The sequence below is a fragment of the Schistocerca cancellata genome, chromosome 1 (assembly GCF_023864275.1).
Source record: "Schistocerca cancellata isolate TAMUIC-IGC-003103 chromosome 1, iqSchCanc2.1, whole genome shotgun sequence".
Taxonomy (NCBI): Eukaryota; Metazoa; Arthropoda; class Insecta; order Orthoptera; family Acrididae; genus Schistocerca; species Schistocerca cancellata.
This window is the reverse complement of record NC_064626.1, coordinates 601,880,723-601,907,256: the sequence shown is the minus strand read 5'-3', so window position 1 is coordinate 601,907,256 and position 26,534 is coordinate 601,880,723. Positions and strand designations below refer to the sequence as shown.

Below are 26,534 nucleotides of genomic sequence, written 5' to 3'. Positions count from 1 at the left end.
ACCGCTATTCTAAGACTCGTAGGATCAACATCTACCTATCTGTGCGCAGTGTCATTCAAAATATTGAAAATCTTATTGCAGTCCACAAACGACATTAGGACCATAGTGTTGTGCTTGTAGGCTGGCAGAATTGGGTTCCTTGTCCTCCCACAGAGTTCTCTGTGTTACTTGTTCTTGCTTGGAGAGGTTGGACGTCAGTATTAGCACCTAAGTAAGTGCTCTACTGTTTTCATGACAAACCTCATCTGCTGCTTCTGGCAGGAAAGAAGATGTGACATACTCGACATAGCTCATGTAATTTACTATTTGCAACATTTTTTGAGTTGGCATGAAGTTTAGCTCTTCATCAAGGCTCGTCCCTGTATCCACATCCAAATGTGTGTTAGTGAGATCAATGCCGAGAAAACCTGAGAGATAATGTTGCTACATTGATTATCAATCAATCCTTACTTCGTTAGTGTCACACTTTTATATAAACATGGGACAACTGCTACTACACGAAACTGTAGTCCTTATACTAACATATCAAATATCTGCTTCTCAATTATAGTAACTTGGACTCATTCATTTTATGCACTGGCAACTTCAGAAGCTTTTGATCTACGTCTTCTTCTTCCACCTTTTTTAACTTCATATAATGATCAAGCTAAAGTACATACCTCTATACTGAAATCGTCACTTACCGTGACATTCTGGTTGTTTAGATCGCCTTGTACAGTTGACAATTTCTGCATATTCTTGTCAAGTAAAGACTTTCTCACTTGCTCTGTATTTCTGTTCCTCAAAATATTGAGTGTGACCCAAAATTTTACCAGTTTACATGCACATCGTACCCAAACTAATTATTCATGTATCTCCTTCCCTTTTTCCCCCACCTCCTACCCCCTTCTCCTTTTCCACCCTCCCCTCCCCCACCCCACACCACAGCACACCCATCTCCAATATGTCCATTACGCTCTCACTAGCAGCCAGTACATGTGGTTGCATCTTAAAATTTGAGGACGACAAACTGCACAAGTCATCAAGTAACAAGCTGCTGAACAAAGAGTGGCTGTAATTTATATTTTATAAATATGTTTACCAGAAGAAAATTGCAATGCTTGTTGATTACTAGCATTGGAACACTTGCTGGCATGGGTAAACAGCAAAAACTGTTCCAGATAGGTATCCCAGGCTTCCTCTCATCGAAAGCTAGAAACATAGATGATGTCAATACAAGTGTAGTAACTGGTGATGTCACTGTTACAGCTCGTACATTGTCCCATTTACCTGTGTACTTCATTGGCTTTTTCTGCAGGTCAGAAAACTAGTGTTTCTCCTGATTGTGCTGCTGTTGCTGCAGATTCAGCTGGTATTGCCATAGGTCCATGAACACTGCATCCTCAATGCACTGATAAACATGCAAGGATTTCAATCCTTATCACAACAGTACTCCAAAGTACTCCAAATCTCATACCTTACTCTGAATATGTTCTTTGTCCATTGAAAACTCTTAAAATCAATCACATTGTTTTAACTGGCCAAACTGTGGCGTTTGAAGCTCCTAGTATTAGGTTAACTCAGATAATAAAACATTACTTTTGTGCTAATTACATATATGTCTCAAAAAATTATTGCTACAGTTCCATCTTACATGTTTTAGCCAAATTTGTGGATTCAAAGCTTCGTGCAGGCAACAAAGAATCAACTGAAGAAGAGCTGGAAAGACTGTTGGATAAAATCATGGTGTTGTTTCGTTTCATTCATGGAAAAGATGTGTTTGAAGCCTTTTATAAAAAGGTGAGTGTATTTGTGTGATTCCCGGATTTAGCAAGATAATCCAGCTTTATATAATTTTTTTTCCCTGTTAAAATCAATTATAGTCTTGCACCTCCAAGTAATAATGTTGAATAGAATAGAACAGAATTTATTTAGATGTTTAACATGTATTCAGTTTTGTGAAACAACTGGAGGACAAAAATTTTATAACAAAATGGTACTAGGTAACCTTTACAGTGCAGTGCAATTTCTGTGCATTGTGAGACATTCTTTCATGTGGAGATAAATTGGCCTTTGCATCTAATTGAGAGTTTTTACTAGAAATTGTTTGCAAGTTGGTTTATGGTTGTTCTCATCAGGCCAGGTTATTCAAATGTTGTCGGAAACCACAGAGATAAATTTAATCCAAAGATACACATTTCAGAAATCTGAGGTCTCTCAGCTATAGAAAAAAAAGTATCATTGTTTTAAGTATGAAACTTGTAAGTCAATAGGTATTCCCACACCCATTACAGTCTAGAAGAAAGCTGAGGAGTTTGAAGGTTTAAGTCGTCACAGAGAAGTGTCACAATTGAAGTGTGTTATACTGAAAAATTGACATACTGTTAGATGGTACCTGTATAACCACTCATTTGTTGAGGCTGTCAAAAATGTTTACCAAGTTTGAAAGGTAAATTTGTAGTTGTTCCTCCACCACTGTGTTCTCGTGCATCTCTCAAGTAGTCCAACAATGAAAACAATCAATAATTGATAAAATTATTTAATTGGATAGATAAAAAATCTACTCACCAAGCAGTGGCAGAACACACACGTAAGACTGTTGTGATAAGCAAGCTTTCGGAGCCAGTGGCTTTTTCTTCAGGCAGAAGGGTTGAAGGGGAGGGAAGAAGGGTGGAGGAAAAGGACTGGAGAGATCTAGGAAGAAGGGGTAGATTTTGGGAAAGTCATTCAGAATTGCGGGTCAGTGGAGACTTACCTTACAGGATGAGAAGGAAAGACTCTTTCCTTCTCATTCTGTACGGTAAGTCTCCCATGACCCATGGTTCTCAAGTAATCCAGCTTGAATTATGTACCAAGTACCCCTTTCTACAGACTGCACACCATATGATTATATGCTGTTGGCATACATGAGGTGTAGTTTTCTAAAAAAGGTTAGATAAATGCATTTGATTATGAGTTCAGAGACCCCCTGAGGAAATATGGAATAATTGGTTCAATAGGCTTGGTAGAAGAATGTTAAAATATTTTATAGAATGTGTCTAGTTACCTTCATGGTGAAACAATACATATTTTTTACTTTAGTTACATAATATGACAAATAGCTTTATATTACAGTTATGATATATGGTATAAATAAAAATGTTTTGCTCTGCAGGATTTAGCTAAACGATTACTAGTTGGGAAGTCAGCTAGTGTGGATGCAGAGAAGAGCATGCTTTCTAAACTGAAACAGGAATGCGGTGGTGGTTTTACTTCTAAACTGGAAGGCATGTTCAAAGACATGGAGCTCAGTAAGGATATCAATGTTGCTTTCAAGCAGGTATGCTTCTTTGGAAGGTTTGTCTTCTTGAATTACTCTCTCACATTAATGATGTGCCTAAATGTGCTCTTATTTGCTTGATATAAAGCAATCAAAAATTTTCTGCACACCAGTGAATGACAGCTCAATTTATATTGGCATCGTTAAACTTGTAAGTTTCATCTCAGTGAGCAGAAAAGGAGATAAATTTTGTTGTTACGTATAATTATTAAATACATCAGTTTATTGTATAGCGTATTGTGAATATATGGTGAGTGATGACTGTTCGGCAGTCAAAAACCAACACTTTTACAAATTATGTTCTGTAATATATGGGATTTTTTTAATTAGAATTGCAAGAATTTCATTTACATTGTTTACTAAATACTATACTAAGACAGTACTATTGAGCAAATATTTAGAATGCCAGCGTCCTGTATAGAGAACCTTTAGTAGGTATTAATACTAAATTAATAACAAATTAACTACTCAGGCTGTACCGAGGATATGGGAAGATATACTCCTGCACAGGCACCGGTTCAACAGCAGAAGCCCAAAATATGATTTTCAAGGGTGGGGGGGTTGCAGTTTGACTGCTCTCTGAGGAGAGGGAGCAGGCTCACATTGAGGCCGTTCAAAACATCAAAACATATTCTTGGTAGCTGTAGCTAATCTGAAAATTAGGGGTTGGTTAATCAACCACCATTCATCAGAGAGTTTTAGCATATTGTGTATTGTAAATAAATATGGATCATTATGTACATGTATTATGGACACAGTCTAGATACAAATATACAAGGTCTGTTAGAAAAGTATCCCACCTTTGGCGGAGGAGGGGAGTGGGACTGGCTTACCTGGAGTGTTGGACACTTAATCATCCTCATAGAAGTTCCCTTGGGACTCCATACACTTTTCCCAGCGGTGCCGCCATTGTTTGAAGCGTGCCAAAAAAGCCTCTATTGGAATGGAGTTTAGCACAGCTGTCGTTGCTGCCATGATGTCCTCTCTTGTCTGAAATCATGTTCCTTTCAATGGCATGTTGTGTTTTGTGAACAGCCAGAAGTCAAGGCAGCCAAATCAGGAGAGTAAGAAGCCTGTTGAAGCGCATGAGTCTGGTTTTGTAGTACTCTTTGGTGATTGTGTGATCCTGTGGTGCATACTCATTGTGTACCACACCACAGGAGTCAGAGAAAGCAATCAGCATCACTCTGACATCATTGCGTGTTTGGCAGGCTCTCTTTGGTCTTGGTGACGAGGAATGCTTCCACTGTGATGACTGGGATTTGGTTTCCGGGTCATACCCTACTCCAGGGCTAGTCGCCAGTGGTCATGGTGTTAACAAAGTCAGGGTCACTGTTTGTGGAGACCAGCATGTCCTGTGAGACTTTAACACGGAGTTGCTTTTGCTCCATCATCATCATCAGCAGCTTTGGCAAGAATTTCACTGACAATCTCTTCATAGCCAAATATTTGGCAGCAAAGGAATGTGCCGATACCCATCTCTTCCTCAACTTCTCTTATAGTCACATGAAAGTCCCACACCACCACAATGTTCATTTTGGCAGTGACCCGGTCATTTTGGCACATTTGTGGCTGACTGGAGCGTGGCTCGCTCTCCACCAATGTGCAGTCGTCTTTAAACCAGTTGTACCACTCTGTAATCTGTGTAATGCTCATAGCGCTGTCACCGAAAGCCATCTCAATCTTCGGAATGGTTTCCACCCGACTGTTGCCCAGTTTCTAGAAAAATTTTATGCAGTAGCGCTGCTCTGGTCGTTCTGTCGTTTCCCTTGCAGTGAAAAACACCGACGCAAGCACAACATACCACCTCACTCAACCTTTGCTTGCTAGCAACTGATGGTATTGACAGGCGGGAAAAAAATTCACTTATGTGCATGAAGGTTCAAGATCAGCACATGGAAGCACGCCATATTCAAGTGTATCGCAAAAAAAATAAAATCAGCTACTTTTCTAACAGATCTTGTAGTGTTTAAAAAATAGATCCGTAATGATGTGCATATCATTTTCAGCATATGGGGAATTTACGTTATCCTCAACTAGCCAATATTGATTTGACTGTGAATATTCTGACTATGGGTTATTGGCCAACATACCCCGTGTTGGATGTGAACTTGCCGGTAGAGATGATACAATATCAGAATATTTTTAACAAATTTTATCTCGGTAAGCACAGTGGGCGCAAGCTACAGTGGCAGCCTACTTTAGGACACTGCGTTCTCAAAGCTTCATTCACACAGGTTTGTATATTTATCTTCAGCATTTTAACTGTCCCAGAACAATTTATGAGCTCGTTCTCTTATAAATACTTTTTTTCCAGGGCAAGAAAGAACTGATGGTATCACTTTTCCAAGCCTTAGTCTTACTTCTCTTCAATGAATCAGATGAGCTTTCCTTTGATGAACTGAAAGTGGCAACAGGTATCGAGGTGAGATGTTCCATTTAAATTTTGAAACTCTACTATGAAAAAAATCAAATTTGTAGTCTATATTACACACTACTGTACACCATGAGAAAAAATGTCCTTGGAAGAAAAGTCCTTTACATTAACAGAAGTAATATTACTTGAAAGTTAGTATACTCTGAGCATGGTTTGTAGATATAGGCTATGAATGTGGAGCTGTCCAAAGGAATAAGTCATGGTCTGCAAATACAAACACAGATACTTTATAGAAGAATGGAGAAACTGGTAGAAGCCAAGCTCGGGGAAGATTAGTGTAGATTCTGGAGAAATGTAGGAACCCAAGAGACAATACTGACCCTATGACTTATCTTAGAATATAGGTTAAGGAAAAGCAAATGTATGTTTATAGCTTTTGTAAACTTAAAGATAGCTTTAGACAATATTGACTCGAATATTCTCTTTGAAATTCTGAAACGGGTAAAATACAGGGAGTGAAAGGATATTTACAACACCCAGACAGCAGTTGTACGAGTTAAGGAGCATGAAAGGGAAGCAGTGGTTGAGAAGGGAGTGGGACAGGGTTGAATCCTATTGCCAGTGTCATTCAATCTGTAACTGAGCAATCAGTAAAGGAAACAAAATTAAAATTTCACAGCTGCGGGCATACATATATGCCCAGTAGGTTGAGTGCTAGACAGCTACAGTGTGTATGTATGTCCAGCATGTATAATGGCCAGATGGCCAAGGGCACTCATTTAAACTTGGCATGCAGGAAGGCCTAACGGTTTGGCACAGAGGCAGGTAAACATGCACAATAGGATGACGACTTGCTGACGTCCACATTTCAACATTCCTGCCGATGCCATTGTTACCTGCTCTTCTTTGTAATGCCGGAAAGTGCTACAGCTTTCATCTGCTCCTGGTTCCTTTCTGCTTATGAGTCAATTGAATAGATACAATTTGATTTCCTAAAGTACACAAGACAAATGATAGAAACATATATAACCTGCAGGCCATGAATTATTCTGCGGAACTGACATATCAATCTTTCAAAAAGTGAAAAATGTAGCAGAATAATTATAGTTTCTCAGTAACTCTTGCACAGCCAAGTATATGTAAATTGACTTTTTAATCTCATAGTACACATGATACAAACATATGAGTACATAATGTGAAAGGGCCTGATTACCCTACAGAACTACAGTATCAGAAGTTTCAAAGATGAAAGTGTAGCAAAATACTTGCAGTTTCTCAGCAAATGACTGAGCCGAACATAAAATGGCATGAGTGGTCAAGTAACAGTAATTTGATTTCCTGATGTACAAAATACACATGATATAATTATTTATAATGTGAAAGGGCATGAATTATCCCACAGAACTGATGTATCAGAGCTTTCAATAGATGAACAGTATGTCAAAACAGTTGCAGTATCTCAGCAACTCTCATGACTACACTGAACAGAAAACAGCACACCCTGTTAAGTAACTCTAATTTGACTTCCTAATCTAAAGTACATTTGACACAAACAAATATAATGTGAAAGTGGATGAATTATCCTACATAATCACCTCTCAAATGACACAGAAGGCAAGCATTGCAGAAAAATGTGTGCAGTTTCTCAGCAACTCGCTGCCATGTGGAACAGCTAACTATCTGAATTTTGGGTATCTTTGCTTGTAACTATTCATTTTAAAACTTTACATCTAGAAAATTATTGGTCCAATATTAATGAGTTTTTATAGGTTACCAGCACTTATATTTCGAGTGCAAATCTCACAGTACAGAATTTTTGAATCACAAGTAAAAAAGAGTTCTTATCGTTTTTCCAAACTAACTTTTTCTCAGACTGGGATAAACTTCTAAGAGAAAGATCAGTTTGATTTGAAGTTCTCTTTCATGGTTATAAAATACAGCAATCACTGTGACTCTACAGTGTGATACCATTTTTATAAAGAATATTATCGAAGAGTGGTTCTATGCGCACTGGAAAGAGTGATTAGCTGACAGTCGCTGAAACCTGCAACAGTCGTAAGGCTGAGTCAGTGGTCCGCTGGCAAGGTGCACAGTACATCGCCTCCCTCAGCTGGTAGGGCAAGCTGGACACTCAGCTTCAGCAGTGCGAAAGGGTGAAAGTTCAGGGAGAAGAAATAAAAACTTCAGATTTGCCAATGACGTTTTTATTCTGTTTGAGACAGCAAAGGACATGGAAGAGAACAGTTGAACGGAATGGATAGTTTCTCGAAAGGAGGATATAAGATGAACATCAACAAAAGCAAAACAAGGATAATGAAATTAGTTGAATTAAATCAGATGATGCTGAGAGAATTTGATTAGAAAGCAAAACACGTAAAGTAGTAGAAGAGTTTTGCTATTTGGGCAGCAAAATAACTGATGGTGGCTGAAATAAAGAGCATATAAAAAGTAGACTGGCAGTGACCAGAAAAGTATTTCTGAAGAAGAAAAATGTGTTAACATCAAATATAGATTTAAGTGTCGGGAAGTCTTTTTCTGAAAGTATTTGTATGGAGTGTAGCCATGCATGGAAGCAAAACATGGATGATGACCAGTTCAGACAAGAAGTTTTTAAACAGGTAGTAGACTTAGGGCTATGGCTTGTATTGCTAGTTAACTCTATGCAGCAGAGGTTGGGGTTATGGCTCCTGTGGAGTACAGCTCTTTATGGGCTTCCAGATGACTAAATGCTGAGTGTAAGGGAGTTGTTTCGACATCCACCTGTTTTTCATATTCTGCTCCTTACAAAGAAGGGGAACTAACAGAGTGGCTGAACTTCGAAGATTTTGTTGGAAATGCAAAGCATGAGATCACTAGTTGTAGTGAATCTTTTGTATATAGTTTTAGATCAGTCTGATTTTGAAAAAGAAGTGGTACTAAAAGGACACATTCAGCAGTCCATCACGTCTGCAGTTTCTGACAATGCCCATAATCTGTCTGTATGGTTAGTTGTTACCTGTGTTATATGATTATCTTCAAGAAGTGATTGGAAGTTTCAGGCATGTACGGAAAGAGCAATGTTCTGAACAGATGACCTTGTGGTAGACTCATCGGAGTCTGGGAAATGGAAACATTACATTTTTCGTGTATCAGACTTTTCTTTCACTTTGTGGAAACAAATTCCTTCTCCATGTAGACTCTTCATTAGATCAAAAAGATTCTGTATCGTTATCAATCCCAAAGAAAAATTTTATCGACAACTCACTGCAGTTTCCTGTCTTCCACTGTGACCATATTTTCAATTTGCAAACACTAGTATGTGTTCGTGATGTACAAATAATTGTGTTTGAAATATTACACATTTTTACGATAGTTACATGGAATGCAATTAATTTTGACATGTCGGAAACCTTGTATTTATTTATATTTCCCCCTTACAAATTGAGAAGGAACACTATGAATAAAATATAAGTTTTTCTCTTTATGAACACGTAGTTAATTTTAATAGCTATTAGTCAGTGATTCAACACTCACCTCATAAGCCATTGGAAGCAGTGATAAGAGAGTATCGTGTAGTGCAATGTGAGATTTCAGGCCTGTGTGCCAGACAGTTTCAGCTGCAGAAACCATGCAAAAAATGTCATATTTATAATTTTTTGAGTAACTTCCAGGTCATGTGACAGCTAAAATTTTGCATACAGACATTTTTGCAGTTTGGCAACAGTGGAAAAAACACAGCATATTTCAGTGTGACGATTCTGTTGAGAGTCTTAAAAAAGAACAGGAATATACCCAAGGAAAATGAAGCCCTCTCTACAAACAAACACTATGTGTTGATACTGTACAGCAGTGTTGAATAGTGACAGGGTCTTTGTTTTGATATAATGTTACTTTGGTGTTGGCCATAGTGGAAGTGATTCTGTGGTAGCAGCTTGTTTTTACAATTGAAGATGGAACAAAAGGCATTTAAATGGCAGTTTAAAACAAAAGAACATGACCAGTTGCAGAATTGACTTTATGCTCCCAGCCAGTACTTTCAATCTGCCATACTTTTATCTATTTTTTGATGTTTTAGCTATTTGAGGTAGTGGATAGGCCTCCATTGTTGTGATGTACATAGAATTCAGTTGCTGTCGGCCTATAGAAGTGGAACGTAAAAATTTCCATGTGATGATTGTTTTGCCAATTTCAAAGTGGGGACTCTCTCTTCACTATAGTCTTTTACTGGTTTGTCAAATTTTCTTGACGTTGGAAGTTGGTCTGTGTCTCCAACAGTGTCCACTTTTAAGGATTTGGGTTTCATGTCTTGTACAGTTGAATAGATGTGTGTTGTATCTGCTAGCATATTCAGTGTACTCTTGGAAATAGACCAGCAGCCATCTTTAATATCTTACACAAGTGGGAAAGTTTTGCAGTTCAGGTACGCCATACTCTCTAAACTGGGAATGAGACATTCAACATTTGAAGTAAGGTGAGTGTGGTGTCTTGTCCTACCACAACAAAACAACGATTCATTGGTTTGGGTCATTGAAGGAGACGGTATCTAAGTGACATTTGTAATGCAGTCCTCACTAAATTGTTTGAGAGAATGAAGTGGTGTAGACAACTGAAAGATATATAAAAGTAAGTGTTCAGGAATGTAGAAATTTTTATTATTCTTCAAATCTTTGATTGACCTTTTTATTTTCCTCACAATACAGGGTGATTCAAAAAGAATACCACAACTTTCAAAATGTGTATTTAATGAAAGAAACGTAATATAACCTTCTGTTATACATCATTACAAAGAGTATTTAAAAAGGTTTTTTTTTTCACTCAAAAAAAAGTTCAGAGATGTTCAATATGGCCCCCTCCAGACACTCGAGCAATATCAACCCGATACTCCAACTCGTTCCACACTCTCTGCAGCATATCAGGCGTAACAGTTTGGATAGCTGCTGTTATTTCTCGTTTCAAATCATCAATGGTGGCTGGGAGAGGTGGCTGAAACACCATATCCTTAACATACCCCCATAAGAAAAAATCGCAGGGGGTAAGATCAGGGCTTCTTGGAGGCCAGTGATGAAGTGCTCTGTCACGGGCTGCCTGGCGGCCGATCCATCGCCTCGGGTAGTTGACGTTCAGGTTTCATAACTAACCTTTTTCGTAGGACTCTCCATACAGTTGTGGAATTTGCAGCTCTCTGCTAGCTCTGCGAGTCGATTTTCCTGGGCTGCGAACAAATGCTTGCTGGATGCGTGCTACATTTTCATCACTCGTTCTTGGCTTTTTTCCCTTTGCACAAGCACCCATTCTCTGTAAACTGTTTATACCAACGTTTAATACACCACCTATCAGGAGGTTTAACACCATACTTCGTTCGAAATGCACGCTGAACAACTGTCATCGATTCACTTCTGCCGTAATCAATAACACAAAAAGCTTTCTGTTGAGCGGTCGCCATCTTAGCATCAACTGACGCTGACGCCTAGTCAACAGCGCCTCAAGCGAACAAATGTACAACTAAATGAAACTTTATAGCTCCCTTAATTCGCCGACAGATAGTGCTTACCTCTGCCTTTTGTCGTTGCAGAGTTTTAAATTCCTAAAGTTATGGTATTCTTTTTGAATCACACTGTATTTTCTTTCCTAGACTAACTTTGAGTATATCTGGAACAACTCATACTGACTAGCTGCACATAATGTGAAACAAATGTATTTCTCTCAGAGTAATGCTGCTTAAGTTGACCTCAAACAATGGAAAGAAAGTCCAGGTTTTTATTAATTGGACATGAGGTGAACATAAATGTTACTAACAAATATCACTCTTGCATTATTTCAGTGTTATGGTTTAGCATCAAGGCTCTGTTCTGTATACTATAATTCAGAGTAACTTTTATTTTCTTAATTATGCATAGCTGTCTCTTTCTCAGTTTACTGAATATGGATAATGATGAAATTAAAATTAGTTTAATTCACTATTGCATTTATTTGACAGATAAATGTGATGTTTAAAATGTCCCGACTTCAATTTGTTTGTTCAGGATATTGAGCTGCGTCGGACGTTGCAGTCCCTGGCATGTGGTAAAGCGCGAGTACTGCAGAAACAACCAAGAGGACGAGATGTGGAAGACACTGATAAGTTCCAGTTCAACAAGGATTTCTCCAACAAACTTTTCCGAATAAAAATCAATCAGATTCAGATGAAGGAAACTGTAAGTGAATCATATTGTATTCATTAAATCGTTATATGTAGTCTGATTATAACTATGTGTATACAAATCTTGATGATAATACTTGTAGTGTGGGAGGGGCCTTAAAGAGGAACCACAGAAGAAAGTGTAGTAGTTTGATCAATTTTTTACAGTATTACTACTTCAACTATTAAAGTTCTTATCTCGCCAACATAATGCGATACCATCACTTAATGATACACGCTCTTGAATTTGAAGCAGTTGGGTATGGTACGCCAAAGTTTTATCTGTTACACCCTTTGTTTCTTCTAATATTCATTATTAATGTGTTATTTGCCTTCTCACAATATGCAAATTTGGTTTGAGATGAGCCAGTATAGGAAAAAATAGTAAAAGTGCAGTGCTCATTGTCAAATATTTGAAAGTATCGAATAATGGATTGTGATTAAATCTTAACACAGTTGGTACACTTCTCATAGAACATCAGAACCTATAGAACTTACTGCACTAATTAAGTGTAAGACAGATATTGTGGTTAGTTAGGAACAAGGGGAACCCTAATAGGCAGCCCAGAACTGAGGCAGCACCATTATGAGTGTGTTGGGATTGTCATTTGAGCCAAGGTAACTTCTAACAAATACCACAAAGTCCAGTGACAATGTTGTGACATGTTGAATAAGTGATACTATCAAAGTGCTGTCCCATACTGCCTTGTATAGACAGTTACCTGCTCACAGGCGAGGAGAAGGAACTCGAAGAATAAACAAGTGGTAGGTCAGGCTCCCAGCCTGTTGAGAGCAACTGATACAGGAGATTAAAACTCTTGAGCACAAATATATGCCCTCCATGATGACACCAATTTTATACTAGGACCTATGAGTTTAGAATGTAATGTAGGATACCAACACAAGTAATGTGATGGACAGCCCTCTAGGCTGTAGTCAGAAACCTAAAGCATAAGAAACTTCCACCAATCAGAGCTTTTCTGATATAGCATGATATATAAAAAAATCTACTCTCTAGTGATAACAGGACATCCAAAGTTAAGAAAATGTGCAAGCTTCCAGAGCCAGTGGCTCCTTCTTCTGACAGAGAGGTTGAAGCGGAAGGAAGAGAGATGAAGAAAAAGGCCTGATGAGGTTTAGGAAATGGGGCAAATTATGGAAAATACCTCTCCAGTCCTTTTCCTTCATCTCTTTTCCTTCCCCTACTGCCAGGAGGAGGAAGAATTGTCTCTGGAAGCTTGCACATTTCCATAACTTACGAGGGTCGTTCAATAAGTATTGCCCCTTACTTAAAAAGGCGCCATTATTCATTCCAACCAGCACATCACAACCCAACAATTGGCTCTACAGTTGTCAGTCAGCGTTGGAAGTGTGTCTGCAATGACAAAGACTTTCGGATATTCAAAGAGGTTCTCACAATGGGTTTCACGAATGCTCACAGCAAACCATAAGATTTAAAAAAAAAGGACTTTTCATCTTAATTGTTGGAACAGTTTGAGACCGATGGAGACTCCTTTCTGTCATGGATCATTACAGGGGATGAAACCTGAGTGCACCACTTTGCACTGGAAACAAAAAGGCAGTCCATGGAGTGGCATCGTCCTCATTTACCACAAAAGAAGAAATTCAAGACAACCCCTTCTGCCAAAAAAGTCGTGGTGACAGTCGCCTGGGATTGTGATGTTGTCATTCTCATTGATGTGATGCCATGAGAGTCAACCATCAATTCAGAGGCATACATGAAGACTCTAAAAACTCAAGAACCATTTCCAACGTGTTCGATCGGATAAGAATCGAGCAGAAATCTTGCTCCAACATGATAATGCATGCCCACACACAAGTCAGAGAACCCGGGAACACATTGCCAAATAGGGTTGGACATCATTGCCTCATCCACTATACTGCCCAGACCTGGCACCCTCAGACATCCATCTCTTTGGGCTGCTTAAAGATTCTCTATGGGTAACACACTTTGAATAGGGTGTCAGTCATGCAGTGAAAACATTGCTACACCTAAATGATGAGCTTTTACAAGCAGGGAATACGTGTTCTTCCACGACGTTGACATAAGGCTATAGAACATGATAGGGACTACATAGAAAAATAGGACATGGACAAGACATGTTGATGTATATTGTCATCAAATTCTGACTCTTAACAATAAATATCCTCATATAGATGTGTTTTTTTTCCCACCATTTGATGAGTAGATTTTTTTTCATCTATCCAGTTGTGTTGTATTTTCATGAATTGAATATCTTTGTTGATAGATCAGAGCATTAGTGAGTTTGACAAGAGAAGTTGATAAATATGTGCTAGATCTATAGTTGTGTGCACTGTGTACCACGTGACGCTCCGGTCAGTAGCATCACTCTGCCACATCCTCCCATAGCGAGCACTTTGGGTTGCATGTACAACATTTAGCATTGATTTTCATATTAGTTTAGTTATGCTGAGATTGCTTAACCACTGTAGTGTTTATTATGGGGGCATAAAATAAACACAAGAAGTATTATGTTAAGAAGGGTCATCTACAGTTTTCCGAGCATATAAATTCTACATGAGAGTCAGAAGCAGAAACAGTGTCCCAGTGTAGCAGTCGCCCTAGTGTTGCCATTTATCAGGGTAGGCAATGGCGCTGGACTGTGGGGTATGAGACAGAGAGCATGCCATCTGTCTCTGCACAGAATGCATCACATAGCCACCTTCTTACCTGCACACTACTATAGTGATAAGGTGATCTCAAATGGATTTAATAGAAAACTCTGTTTTGTTTCATGGATCATCATCAGAAAATCGCATGTGGGAAATAAATGTTGGATTTTAGATCTATAAATACTAGAATGACGTGGTTCTTTTTTTTTTAAATCTGGGTAAACAAAAATTGTTATGTTTCTTCTCAAGAAAGCAACGGCATTATTAAAGACAGTTTTTATTACAAGTTAATAATAATAATAACAGGAGATGTGTGTGCAAAAATTGGTGGTGAGGACCTATTTTCGTAGGTACAGTCAGAAAAGAAGGAAAGATGAAACTAATGAGAGGTATAAGTTAAATCTATTTTGGCACCTCAAAAATCATGTTATCATTGGTACAGTATAGTTGTAATAGGACAATATTCTGCAAAGAAACATGAATCTCTCTAGATGGGAGAACAATTAATCAGATTGATCACATTGCCATTGAATAACAAAACAAAAACTGGTTACTAAATGTAAAGTCAGCATCAGAAAGAGGTGTGGAATGTAGCTCTGATTTTCTAGTCACCATATATTCGAGTGTTCAGTGGGAACTGAAGGTGGTTCAGAAGTTACGAATTTAACTGTGATAAGTTATTGTACAAGAAGATATAAGGCACATTTAGAATAAATTAGGCAAATCATTTTGATACCTAAATGAGCTACAGTACAAATTATGAAAAACTAAAAATATCTGGAAAGTTGCTATTCACCAAATAGTGGAGATTCTGAGTCGCAGATAGGCACAATAAAAAGACTGTCACAGATGTAGCTTTTGGCCAGAAAGGCCTTTGTCAAAATTATACGACAGACGCACACATACACACTACACAAACACAACACAACACATACACACGACTGCAGTCTCAGGCAACTGAGGCCACACTGTGAGCAGCATTGTGCACTGGTGCTGCTACTCCCAATGTGGCCTCAGTTGCCCGAGACTGCAGTCGTGTGTATGAGTTGCGTTTGTGTAGCGTATGTGTCTATCATCTAATTTTGACAAATGCCTTACTGGCCGAAAACTATATTTGTGACAGTCTTTTTGTTGTGCCTGTCTGCGATTCAGCATCTCTGCTGTATGGCAAGTAGCAACTTCCTTTTCATAATATTACATTCCATCCTGGATTTTCCATTGTTTGATTTAAAAAATATCTGGACTCTTACAAAGATATATTACAAAAATTACATTAAAACAAGTAAACCTAAATCGAATGTGGTTCAGTAAAATAAGGTAAAGATAAAAAAGGAAACGCAGAAGGTGGAAGGCAAAAGGACAGAAACACAGTTGCAGTGAGAAGAGCTCTAGCTACTTTGAGAAGAGAAAAATGAGGTTTGTTAAAGCTCTAGTTGAAGGAGGACAAGAGGACTTTCATGAGCTTGTGCATCTCCTTCCCACTCGTACCAATATAACAGCTAAAGAATGTCTATAGAGGATGAAAAATTATCTGAACATCTAAAGGCCACGGATAGACCTCTTGCCTAAAATACCCACAGACTAGGACCAAGATATCCCACAGTTTCTCAGTGTGTCAGATACAGAAGTGAAGATTAAACCAACAAGGGAACCTTGCGGGCTTTTCTGCCCCTTTCCGTTCCCTACATTCTTACATAATTTGGAGGTCATTGCCCGTATGTGAATTTCCTAAAATAGTACAACGTATTTTTAAAAAAGGAACATACATGAATATTTTGGAATACTTTCTAAGCAGAGAAAATTTTGACCTCATTGACGTAATTGCCAGTAGCTTACTGAATGCATAACATACGGGTCTGGTAATCGTGAAGTCAGTCAGGTTCTTGTTATTAACAACTTCTTTGTTACTGTTATTTAAATTATATATCAATTATAAAATGGAAATGTTAATCAATAGATATTAAATTGTAATTTTTAATAAAACCTCTTTTATTTTTAATTACTGAACCTATGAAAATTAATTAAAATTTGGTACAGACATGCAAAGTGCCATATTGTTAGATGAAAAAGATTTTGTACAGTAATAATACTGTTCAGTATCTACAAATAAAACCTTATTTCACTTTCTGTTCAATGTTCCTCATTCTTATACAGAATTTGAATTAATTGTGAACACACACATTTTTCATGTGATTAATAATTAAAAATAAAAAGATATTATCTTTATTAAAGAACTGTGATTAAATATTTCCACTTGTTAATATATATGAAATTTAAATAGAGTAAAAGAAGTTGCTACTAGTGAGATTTGAACCAGTTTCTTTTCAATTTTTTTCTTTTTTCCTGAATTTTTGTGAGGGTTCTTTTTTGAAAATTAATGTCTGAGCACTGCGCTTTAAATGCTATGAGTATAAAGAAAATAGCAGATTGTCAGTCTGTAAGTCCCCTTGTAAGTAATTACGTTGTTCCAGGCTTCCAAGTTTTTGCACACTCATTGGCTTATGCTGATGATATTTTAGTGATATTGTACACTGATCTATCAACAGCAACAGCAAGACTGAGTTAAAGTTAATACTTCAAAATCACAGTACATGGTGATAGAGTGAGAACTTAGAAACTATGCCTCACTCCTTAAATAATCTTTTGCACTGCTGTCGATAACCAAGGAAGATGTGTGTTTTTATTCTGTAAAATTGTATTGCGCAAAAGTTCGTGTAACAGTTTTTAGCTTGTAAATATGAGTGTAACAAATCTTATCGTTCGTCAGGTAGTGCCAGCAAATTAATCTGCTAACATATGGGAAGAAATTTATGAGGAATGCAATGGCAAAAAATACATGGCGATAAATATAAATGGGCCAGTAATTTCAAATATGAGGAACCATACTGTCAGAAACAGATCAAGTGAAGCAGAGATTAAAATTAGAATACTGCTTGATAATAGATGCATGTGTTTTCTTGGCTAACTACTGAACTCTTCTGGAGTGTGTCAACAGGGGTCAAGTTGAGAATCTAGAAGACTTACATACTCTCTGTTGTTCTGTATCAGTGTCACACTTGAGAAACATAAGAACTAAAACAGCTCTTTACTTTTGAGAGGTGGATCCTCAAGAAAACCTATGGTCTTATTAGCGACAGTGAATCTGAAGGGTGGACAGTTTTCCACCATGAAGCAGCCCAACATAGCAGAGATGGTTAAAGCAGTACCATAGAGCTGGGTTGACCAAATGGTCAAACTAATGGTCAAAGTTTTCTCTGGATGTGGACCAGATGGCGTAAGACGTATATGAAGATTTAGGAAGAGAGGATAGTGAAAAAGGCCTCTCAACTGCTGAATTCTGTGACAACTGGAAGAGGATTGCAGGAAATTAACTGGGGTGGAGAACCTTAATCATTGACTCATGTGGCCCCATGAGTCTGACCGCTTAAGAAGAAGGATACAATCAGTGTGTGTGTGTGTGTGTGTGTGTGTGTGTGTGTGTGTGTGTGTGTGTGTGTATATATTTTTTTTTGTTGGAACCACAGTCAGGGTAAATTTTTTTAATGGTGCTGCTGCCATTTGATTAATAACTGATCAAGATTTCAACCTTAGGCCATTTTCAAGTATAAAAGCTTATTAATATGTCAAAAGACGTCAGACTGGTATGAAATAAGTCCTTGTTAAAAAAGCATATTTGGTCATATAGGCCAGATCTGTCATTAGTAAAGTGGGAATATCTCTAAAACACCTAAATATATCGCAGATTCTCATTTCTGCTCTCTGTAGCTCAGATGTGATTTGAAAACACTAAACAAGTATTATTGGTTAGCAGTTTCATGTAACAGATGTGCTATGAGGTCCAGAAAGGAAAGTCTTCAATATATTTATGCATTTTAGTGATGTTCTCACTTCTAACAATGGCAAATCTGGCCCATATGACCAGATATGCTGTTTTGACAAGGACTTGTACCTCATACCAGTCTGATGTTTTATGGCATACAAATAAGTTTTTATACTTGAAAATGGACTAAGGCCAAAATCCAGATCATATAAGAATAAAATAAATTATTACAGTCAGATGGCGGCAGCATCATTCAAAAAATAATTAGCATATGTCATAGTAGCACTAAAAGTTCAGGAACTAGTTAAATGTGTACAGGTGTTCAATAATAGTCAAATAATATGAAAAAGGACGTAGTAAGGTAATCAGAGAGACAGTGGAAAAATGAAGTCCAAATGGAATTAAAATAAGGACGTACATTTCATTACAGACTAAAGAGGAAAATCAGGTATAGGCTTAATTATAGAGACCGCCTCCCCCCACCCCCAAACCTATATAGAGTCTCGACTCATCTCTCTCTTTCATTTTCACAGTTTTCTCTTTCTTTTGCTTCTGCTGCTTCTACCTCTATCCATCCCTCTTTTTTCATGTCACTCTCTCTCACTGACCATCAGTATCTCCTCCCTCTTTGTCTCCCACTGCTGTTTTCTCTCTCTCTCTCTCTCTCTCTCTCTTTTTTTTTTTTTTTTTTGGGACAGCTCTCTTCCTCTCCTCCCTCTCCTGTCACTGTCTCACTGCTACTCTCTTTCAGCACAACATGAAGATTTAGACAACTAGTTCCTCACTTTTTTCGATCAGTGTTTTAAATAGGAACACATTTGCCTGTTTGGTGCTCCGACAGTAGCATATTTTAGCTGGTTCCCTTCTTTTCCAAGTTACAGCAGTGTGTGCTGCTTGTATATAACGAATTTTATTCATCAGTAAAGTTTTGACAGTTAATTTATTTACTTCAGTTTTTTGGGGTTTTCGAAGGAACTGCCCAAGAACAGTTGGTTCTTTTATAAACCACTTGAGGTCTGCTGTAGACCACGTCTAGTGCAAAATATCCATCCGATTTGCTCAACATGCCTGTGATGGAAGAAGTTTGTAATATTTAAATGTTGACCCTGTACTGTACGGTACCTACAGTAAGCCCGTTCTTCTGATAGGTACATAAGTGATCGCCAGGTCAAAAACTGTCCAAAACACTTGACCCTTTATCTCTGTGATCAGTAGAACCCGTGATATAAGCCCTGAAAAAATGGCAATTTTTAGTGGTACCATGTACTGTCATGCACAGACTGATATTGAGATTTGGTGATTTAGTGGGCCAGTGAAAGTGCAATAGGATACCTGAGTGTTCTTCAAACCGGAACATATGCTTGCAGCCCTTTGGACACAGTTGTTGTCTTGAAAGATAGGAGTGTGCACAGCATACTCATGATGAGGATGTAGGAGAAAGTTCAACACTTTGTGACAAAGAATGTTAAAATAAACTTCCAAATTCATGTTTATGGTAACCTGAATGATTGGGACACAGTACAGGTATGATAACATGTCCCACAAAACATCACAGAACCATCATTGGCCTGAAGTATAACCTCCATGCACAGCATGTCTCATTGAGCCATTGGTGCAGTCATTGCCTTGCATCATTGGTAAAGAGGAAAAATTGTGGCTCATCAGGCCAAACTACACATCTCCAGACTGCTATTGTCCATTTTTTATGTTGTTTGGCCTGTTGATGATGTGCAGTTTTATTAACCACTGTGAGTAATGGCCATTTGTAAGATGCCAGTCTCCAAATGTCCATTTCAGGCAGTTCCATTCACACTGTTCTCTCAGAATCTGCTTGAGGTGGACCAGCTTTCCACTGACAGAACCAATTGCTGTTGGGTCTGAAACTGTAATTGAAAAGGTGTGAAACTTTGCCATCCCCAGTCAGTTAGGATCTTTTAACGACTTTGTTACATGGCTTGTGAGTGAATGGTATACAAACAAATTGGGCAGCTTCATTCATGATGTGATCATGGGCACATCCAAATACACCACCACCTTTCTGCCATTCTGTTTTGACTTTATGTTGACCCACTATACTGCACTAATTCTATCCACCCAACTGACTCACACATAACTCATCAGTCCTGTGACTAAGGTAAGTGAGAGTGTCATACGATTGCCTCCACTTCTACACAATCTACACCACTACAAAGTCACCAGCGTGCTGTTTCAGCCTAGCACTTTTTTTTACATTAGTGGAATTGCTGAGACATGATACTTATCTGTAACACTTTATTCTGGAACGAAATAGAAACTACTTTTGTCTAGGAGGAAATGGATTAAAATTTATATTTTATCAGACAGCAATGTAATTGCGCAGGAAATGATGATCGTAAGCCTCTTTCAAACTCCAAGTGATCGTAGACTTGTAACATGGATAGTAAAAGTGGGTACAACCTTAAAACAAAAAGTCTTATTATACAGGAAGTAAGTCAGAAATCTAGATTATGAGCACTTATTGAAGAATTGGGATATACATGGGATGAAATTAAACAAAATCCTCAGCATTTTAGAAAATGAAGATGATGTGGCCATATGGGAAAAGGGCAATTATTTAAGAAAGATTATAAGGCAAACACCAATAGTTGCAGGTGTGAAAAGAGAAAAGTAAATGAACATATGAAACAGACTGAGACAACTGTTAAAGAATAGGGAAAAATTTCAAGAAAATGATAAATGTTAAATGAATTAAATAGACAGAATTGAAATGACTGAATGGATTGTAGTCAAATCATCGAAATATACAGTGACATGAAACAGCATCAGTGCTAACCATTCAGGTATGCTGAACCTGCAGTGTAAGGTACATGAGAACTGAAAATCTGTGCCAGACTGGGACTCAAACCCAACAGTCTACTTTCCGCAAGCGGTAGATTTAACCATTGCGCTATCAGTGCCTTCCTCCAAGCCTGATGCTAACTTTCATTATTACTGATATTTCTACTTAAGATTTCTGAAACCAACTACCAGAGGTTCTCCTACAAAGTATGTGACAATAGTACCACTGGGGTACAGAATAGATGGAGGACAGTATCCTACCCTGCCACAGGTAGTGTATATAAAATGAATTAAATACACCAAAACGAAATAAATGGATCATTGGGGATGAAATCAGTTGTGTTGCAATGACATGAAAGTATATCTTTTCAAATTAATTGTGTTTTATTATCTGTTGGAAACCAAAAAAACTTCATTGGTATGTTGCCAATCCATTTGTTTGGTGCACATCCCACCTAACTCCATTTCATATTCATTATCTTCATAATTACATCTTCCGCTCCAGTCTGTTGAGATTTTCTTTTGTTCACTTCATACCTACATCATATTTAGCAATATTATTGTAACATTCCACCCTGGGTTTTCCATTGCTATAACATCTTTAGCTGTTTCTAAAAGTTGTGTTGTGGTCTTTAGACTGAAGACTGGTTTGATGCAGCTGTCCATACTACTCTTATCATGTGCAAGCCTCTTCATCCCTGAGTAACTACTGCAACTTCTTACTGTATTAGTCTTTTGGTCTCCCTCTGTGATTGTTACCCCCACACTTCCCTCCAGCACTAAACTGGTAATCCCTTGATGTCACGGAATGTGTCCTACCAGCCAATCCCTTCTTCTAGTCAGGTTGTGCCACAGGTTGCCTTTCTGCCCTATTCTGTACAATATCCCCTCATTAGTTACGTGATCAGCCCATCTAATCTTCAGCATTCTAGTGTAGCACCACATTTCAAAACCTTCTATTTTATTCTTCTCTAAACTAGTTATCATCCAAGTTCCACTTTCATGCATGTCTACACTCCATACAAATACTCTCAGAAATGACACTTAAACCTATACTCGATGTTAACAAATTTCTCTTCTTTAGAAATGCTTTTCTTGCCATTGCCAGTCTACATTTTATATACTCTCTTGTTCGGCCATCATCAGTTATTTTGCAGACCAAATAGCAAAACTCATCTGCTACTTTAAGTATCTCATTTCCTAATCTGATTCTTTTGGCATCACCATGATTTGATTCAACTACTTTCCATTATCCTCTTTTGCTTTTGTGATGCTCATCTTATATCCTCCTTCCAAGACACTGCCCATTCCATTCAATTGCCCTTCCACGTTCTTTGCTGTCCCCAACATAATTACAATGTCAGTAAACCTCAGTCTTTATTTCTTCTCCCTGATCTTTAATTACTACTGCAAATTTTTCCTTGGTTCCCTTTACTGCTTCTCAACCACTGCCTCTCTTTTCACACCCTTCGACTCTTATATAAGCCATTTGGTTTTTTTACAAGTTGTAAATAGCCTTCTGCTCCCTTTATTTTACCCCTGCTACCTTCAGAATTTCAAAGAAAGTATTCCAGTCAACATTGTCAAAGGCTTTCGCTGGGTCTAAAAATGCTATAAACGTAGGTTTGCATTTCCTTAAGCTATCTTCTGTATGAGAAGTAGGAGAGTCAGTATTGCCTTGCATGTTCCTGCATTTCTCCGGAATCTGAACTGATCTTCCCCAAGGTCGGCTTCTAACAGTTTTTCCATTCTTCTGTGAAGAATTCATGATAGTATTTTGCAACCATGATTCATTAAACTGGCAGTTCAGTAAATTTCAAGCTTGTCAGCAACTACTTTCTTTGGAATAGGAATCTTCTTGAAGTCTGAAGGAATTTCGCCTGTCACATACATGTTATTTAGCAAATAGAAGAGTATTGTCATGGCTGGTTCTCCAAAGGCTATCAATACAGTAGTTCTAACGGAATGTTGTATACTCCTAGGACCTTGTTTTGACTTAGGTCTTTCAATGCTTTGTCAAATTCTTCATGCAGTATCATATGTCCCATCTTACCTTCATCTGTGTCCTCTTTCATTGCTATATTATTGCCTTCAAGTAAATTTCCTCTGTATAGATCCTCTATATACTCCTTCCACCTTTCAGCTTTCCCTTCTTTGCGTAGTACTGGTTCTCCATCTGAGCTCTTGATATTCATACAGGTGGTTCTCTTAACTCCAGAAGCCTCTTAAACACACCTGTAGGCAGTATCTTTCTTTCCCCTAGTGATATGTGCTTCGAAATCCCTACATTTGTCCACTAGCCATCCCTGATTAGCCATTTTGCTCTTCCTGTCACTCTCATTTTTTAAACGTTTATATTCTCTTTCACCTGCTTCATTCACCGCAGTTTTATATTTTCTCCTTTCATCAATTAAATTCAGTATCTCTGTGTTACCCAAAGATTTCTAATAGTCCTCATCTTTTTATCTACTTGATCCTTTGCTGCCTTCACTATTTCATCTCTCAAAGCTACCCATTCTTCTTCTACCATATTCCTTTCCCCTGTTCTTGTCAATCATTCTGTAATGCTACTCCTGAAACACTCTACAACTCTCTGTTCTTTCAGTTTATTTGGGTCTCATCTTCTTAAATTCCTACCATTTTGCAAATTCTTCAGTTTTAATCTACAGCTCATAACTAGTAAACTGGTCAGAGTCCACATCTGCCCCTGGAAATGTCTTACAGTATAAAATCTGGTTCCAAAATCTCTGTCTTACCATTATATAATCAGTCTGAAACCTGCCAGTGTTTCCAGGTCTCTGCCACATGTACAACCTTCGTTCGTTACTCTTAAACCAAGTGTTAGTGATGATTAAATTATGCTCTGTTCAAAATTCTACCAGGCGGCTTCATCTTTCATTCCTTTCCCCCAGTCCATATTCACCTACTATTTTTCCTTCTGTCCCTTTTCCTACTGTTACTGTGGTGAGTGTGGGCTTTATGTCTGTCTTGGTTACAGTAATACATTCAGTATGCCGTTCATTGTAGATTCTTCACATTCCTATTTTCTTATTCATTATTAAACACACTCCTGCATTACCCCTGTATGATTTTGTATTTATTACCCTTTATTCAGCTGACCTGAGGTCCTGTTCCTCCTACCATTGAACCTCATTAACTCCCACTGTATCTAACTTTAACCTATCCATCTCCATTTTTAAATTTTCTAATCTACCTGCTTGATTAAGAGCTCTGACATTCCATGCTCTGATCCATAGAATGCTACTGTTTCTCATAACAACAACAACAACAACAACAACATCCTCCTGGGTAGTCTCTGCTCGGGGAACTATTTTACCTCAGGAATATTTTACCCAAGAGGTTGAATCGTCATTTGACCGTACAGTAGTGCATCATGCCCTCAGGAAAAATTATGGCTGTAGTTCCTCCTTTGCTTCCAGCTTGTGGTTGCACCTATGGTACATATCGAAGAGGCATGCAAGCCTCCCCGCCGACTGCAAGGCCCATGGTTTGTGGGGGGCATTATATAAGTACCTCTCTTAATTGCTACCTTTTTTATACATAAAATTCATTTTCTAAGATGTTAAGCTTTTTTTCTTAATTTAATCTGGTATATCCTCCTCTTTGTATACAGTAATAAGCCAAAAATTGTGACCACTATCTACCACTAGAATGAGTACCACTTGGTGACATTGCAAACATGTGACATGGAAAGGAAAGTATGTAAGTATGACAAATGGGAAATCATTCCAGTGATTCATGGGTTGCAAATGGGAAAATCCACTGACATACAAGAGACTTGGACGGAGGACAAATTTTTATAGCTCAGTCCCGGTAATGATATTTCTCGGAAACAGCAAAGCTAGTCGGTTGTTCGTGAGCTAATGTTGTGAGCACCTATGGAATGTGGTTGAAATCAAACAGTGGAAAATCCAGGATGGAATGTAACAATATTGTGAAAAGGAAAGTTGCTACTCACCATATAGCGGAGACGCTGAGTTGCAGATAGACACAACAAAAAGACTGTCACAAATATAGATTTCAGCCCATAAGGCCTTCGTTATAATTAGACGGCAAACACACGCATACACACTCACGTAAATGCAACTCACACTCACGACTGCGGTCTCAGGCAACTGAGGCAACACTACGAGCACAGTACCAGTGCATGATGGGAGTGGTGACTAGGTGGCGGTAAGGAGAATGCAGGGGTGGGCAGGGGGAGGGATAGTAGGGTAGGTGTGGCAGACAGTGTCATGCTGTTGGGGAGGGTGGAAGGATGAGGTGGAAAGATGGCAGGGCAGCTGTGTGCAGTCTGGAGGTTAGACGGATGGAGCAGAGAGGTGGGGAGGGAGGGGGTGTGGGGAATAGCAGAATAGGAGAGAAGTAAAAAGACTGTGTGCAATGGAGGATGAGGGCTGTGTAGTGCTGGAATGGGAACAGGGAAGGGGCTGGATGGGAGTGGACAATGACTAACAAAGGTTAAGACTAGGAGGGTTACAGGAAAGTAGGATATATTGCAGGGAAAGTTCCCACCTTTGCAATTCAGAAAAGCTGGTGTTGGTGGGAAGGATCAATATGGCACAGGCTGTGAAGCAGCAGCTCAGACTGTGGTTGAAAGATGATGAAACCACAAATAGACAGCAAGGTGTTGGACATCCATGAGTCATCACAAGATGTGGATGTCAGAGGTTTGTCCACTCTGCAAAGCAAGATAGGCAGCAATCAGGGCGCATCTGACAACATAGTACATTGCTGGTGTTGGCACAAGTGTTGCGGAGCATATTGGTCAGCACACGTTATTGAATGTGGGGCTCCTCAGCTGACAACCCATACATGTTTTTATGTTCATCTGATGACATCGTCAGTTATGATTGCAGTGGGCACAGGATCATCAAATTTGGATTGTGTATCAGTGAAAAGACATCTTCTGGTCAAGTAAACGACGTTTATTGTTATGTTAGCTTGATGGTTGCTCCTAGATATGCCACCATACAAGCAAATGGTAGCTCAAAACATACACTATGTGGAAGATCAGCATATTGTACATTGGTGTCCTGAGCAGTTATTTTCGTACCTATGTTTTTCTAATACTGTTGACTGTCTGATTTTATAGTTACATTAATAAACACTCTGTTGAAGTAATGAGCTTGCACTTCTTACTTTCTCAACTCGAAGGTGCCACAGGTTCAGGCCAGTGCGAGCAGTATTATAATAAGTGTGACTTTCACCTGGACCTCCACTTGAGCTGGGATAGTAACTGAAGGCACCACGACATCTGTGGACTATGTGAACATTACTGCAGAACACCTGCCTCCCTGTCCGCCGCTCGTGGTCTCGCGGTAGCGTTCTCGCTTCCCGAGCACGGGGTCCCGGGTTCGATTCCCGGCGGGGTCAGGGATTTTCACCT

General features: G+C 38.6%; 1 protein-coding gene across 1 annotated transcript in view; it reads left to right on the top strand.

Annotated features, from left to right (window-relative positions):
* The window catches only part of LOC126182428 (cullin-4A), a 102,298-nt gene that overhangs the window by 70,171 nt on the left and 5,593 nt on the right, over window positions 1-26,534 (top strand). Inside the window, exons 8-12 of the mRNA XM_049924849.1 lie at window positions 1,643-1,779; window positions 3,134-3,298; window positions 5,308-5,535; window positions 5,616-5,723; window positions 11,678-11,848. Coding sequence (XP_049780806.1) covers window positions 1,643-1,779; window positions 3,134-3,298; window positions 5,308-5,535; window positions 5,616-5,723; window positions 11,678-11,848 — 809 coding nt within the window. The remainder of the gene's footprint in view (window positions 1-1,642; window positions 1,780-3,133; window positions 3,299-5,307; window positions 5,536-5,615; window positions 5,724-11,677; window positions 11,849-26,534) is intronic.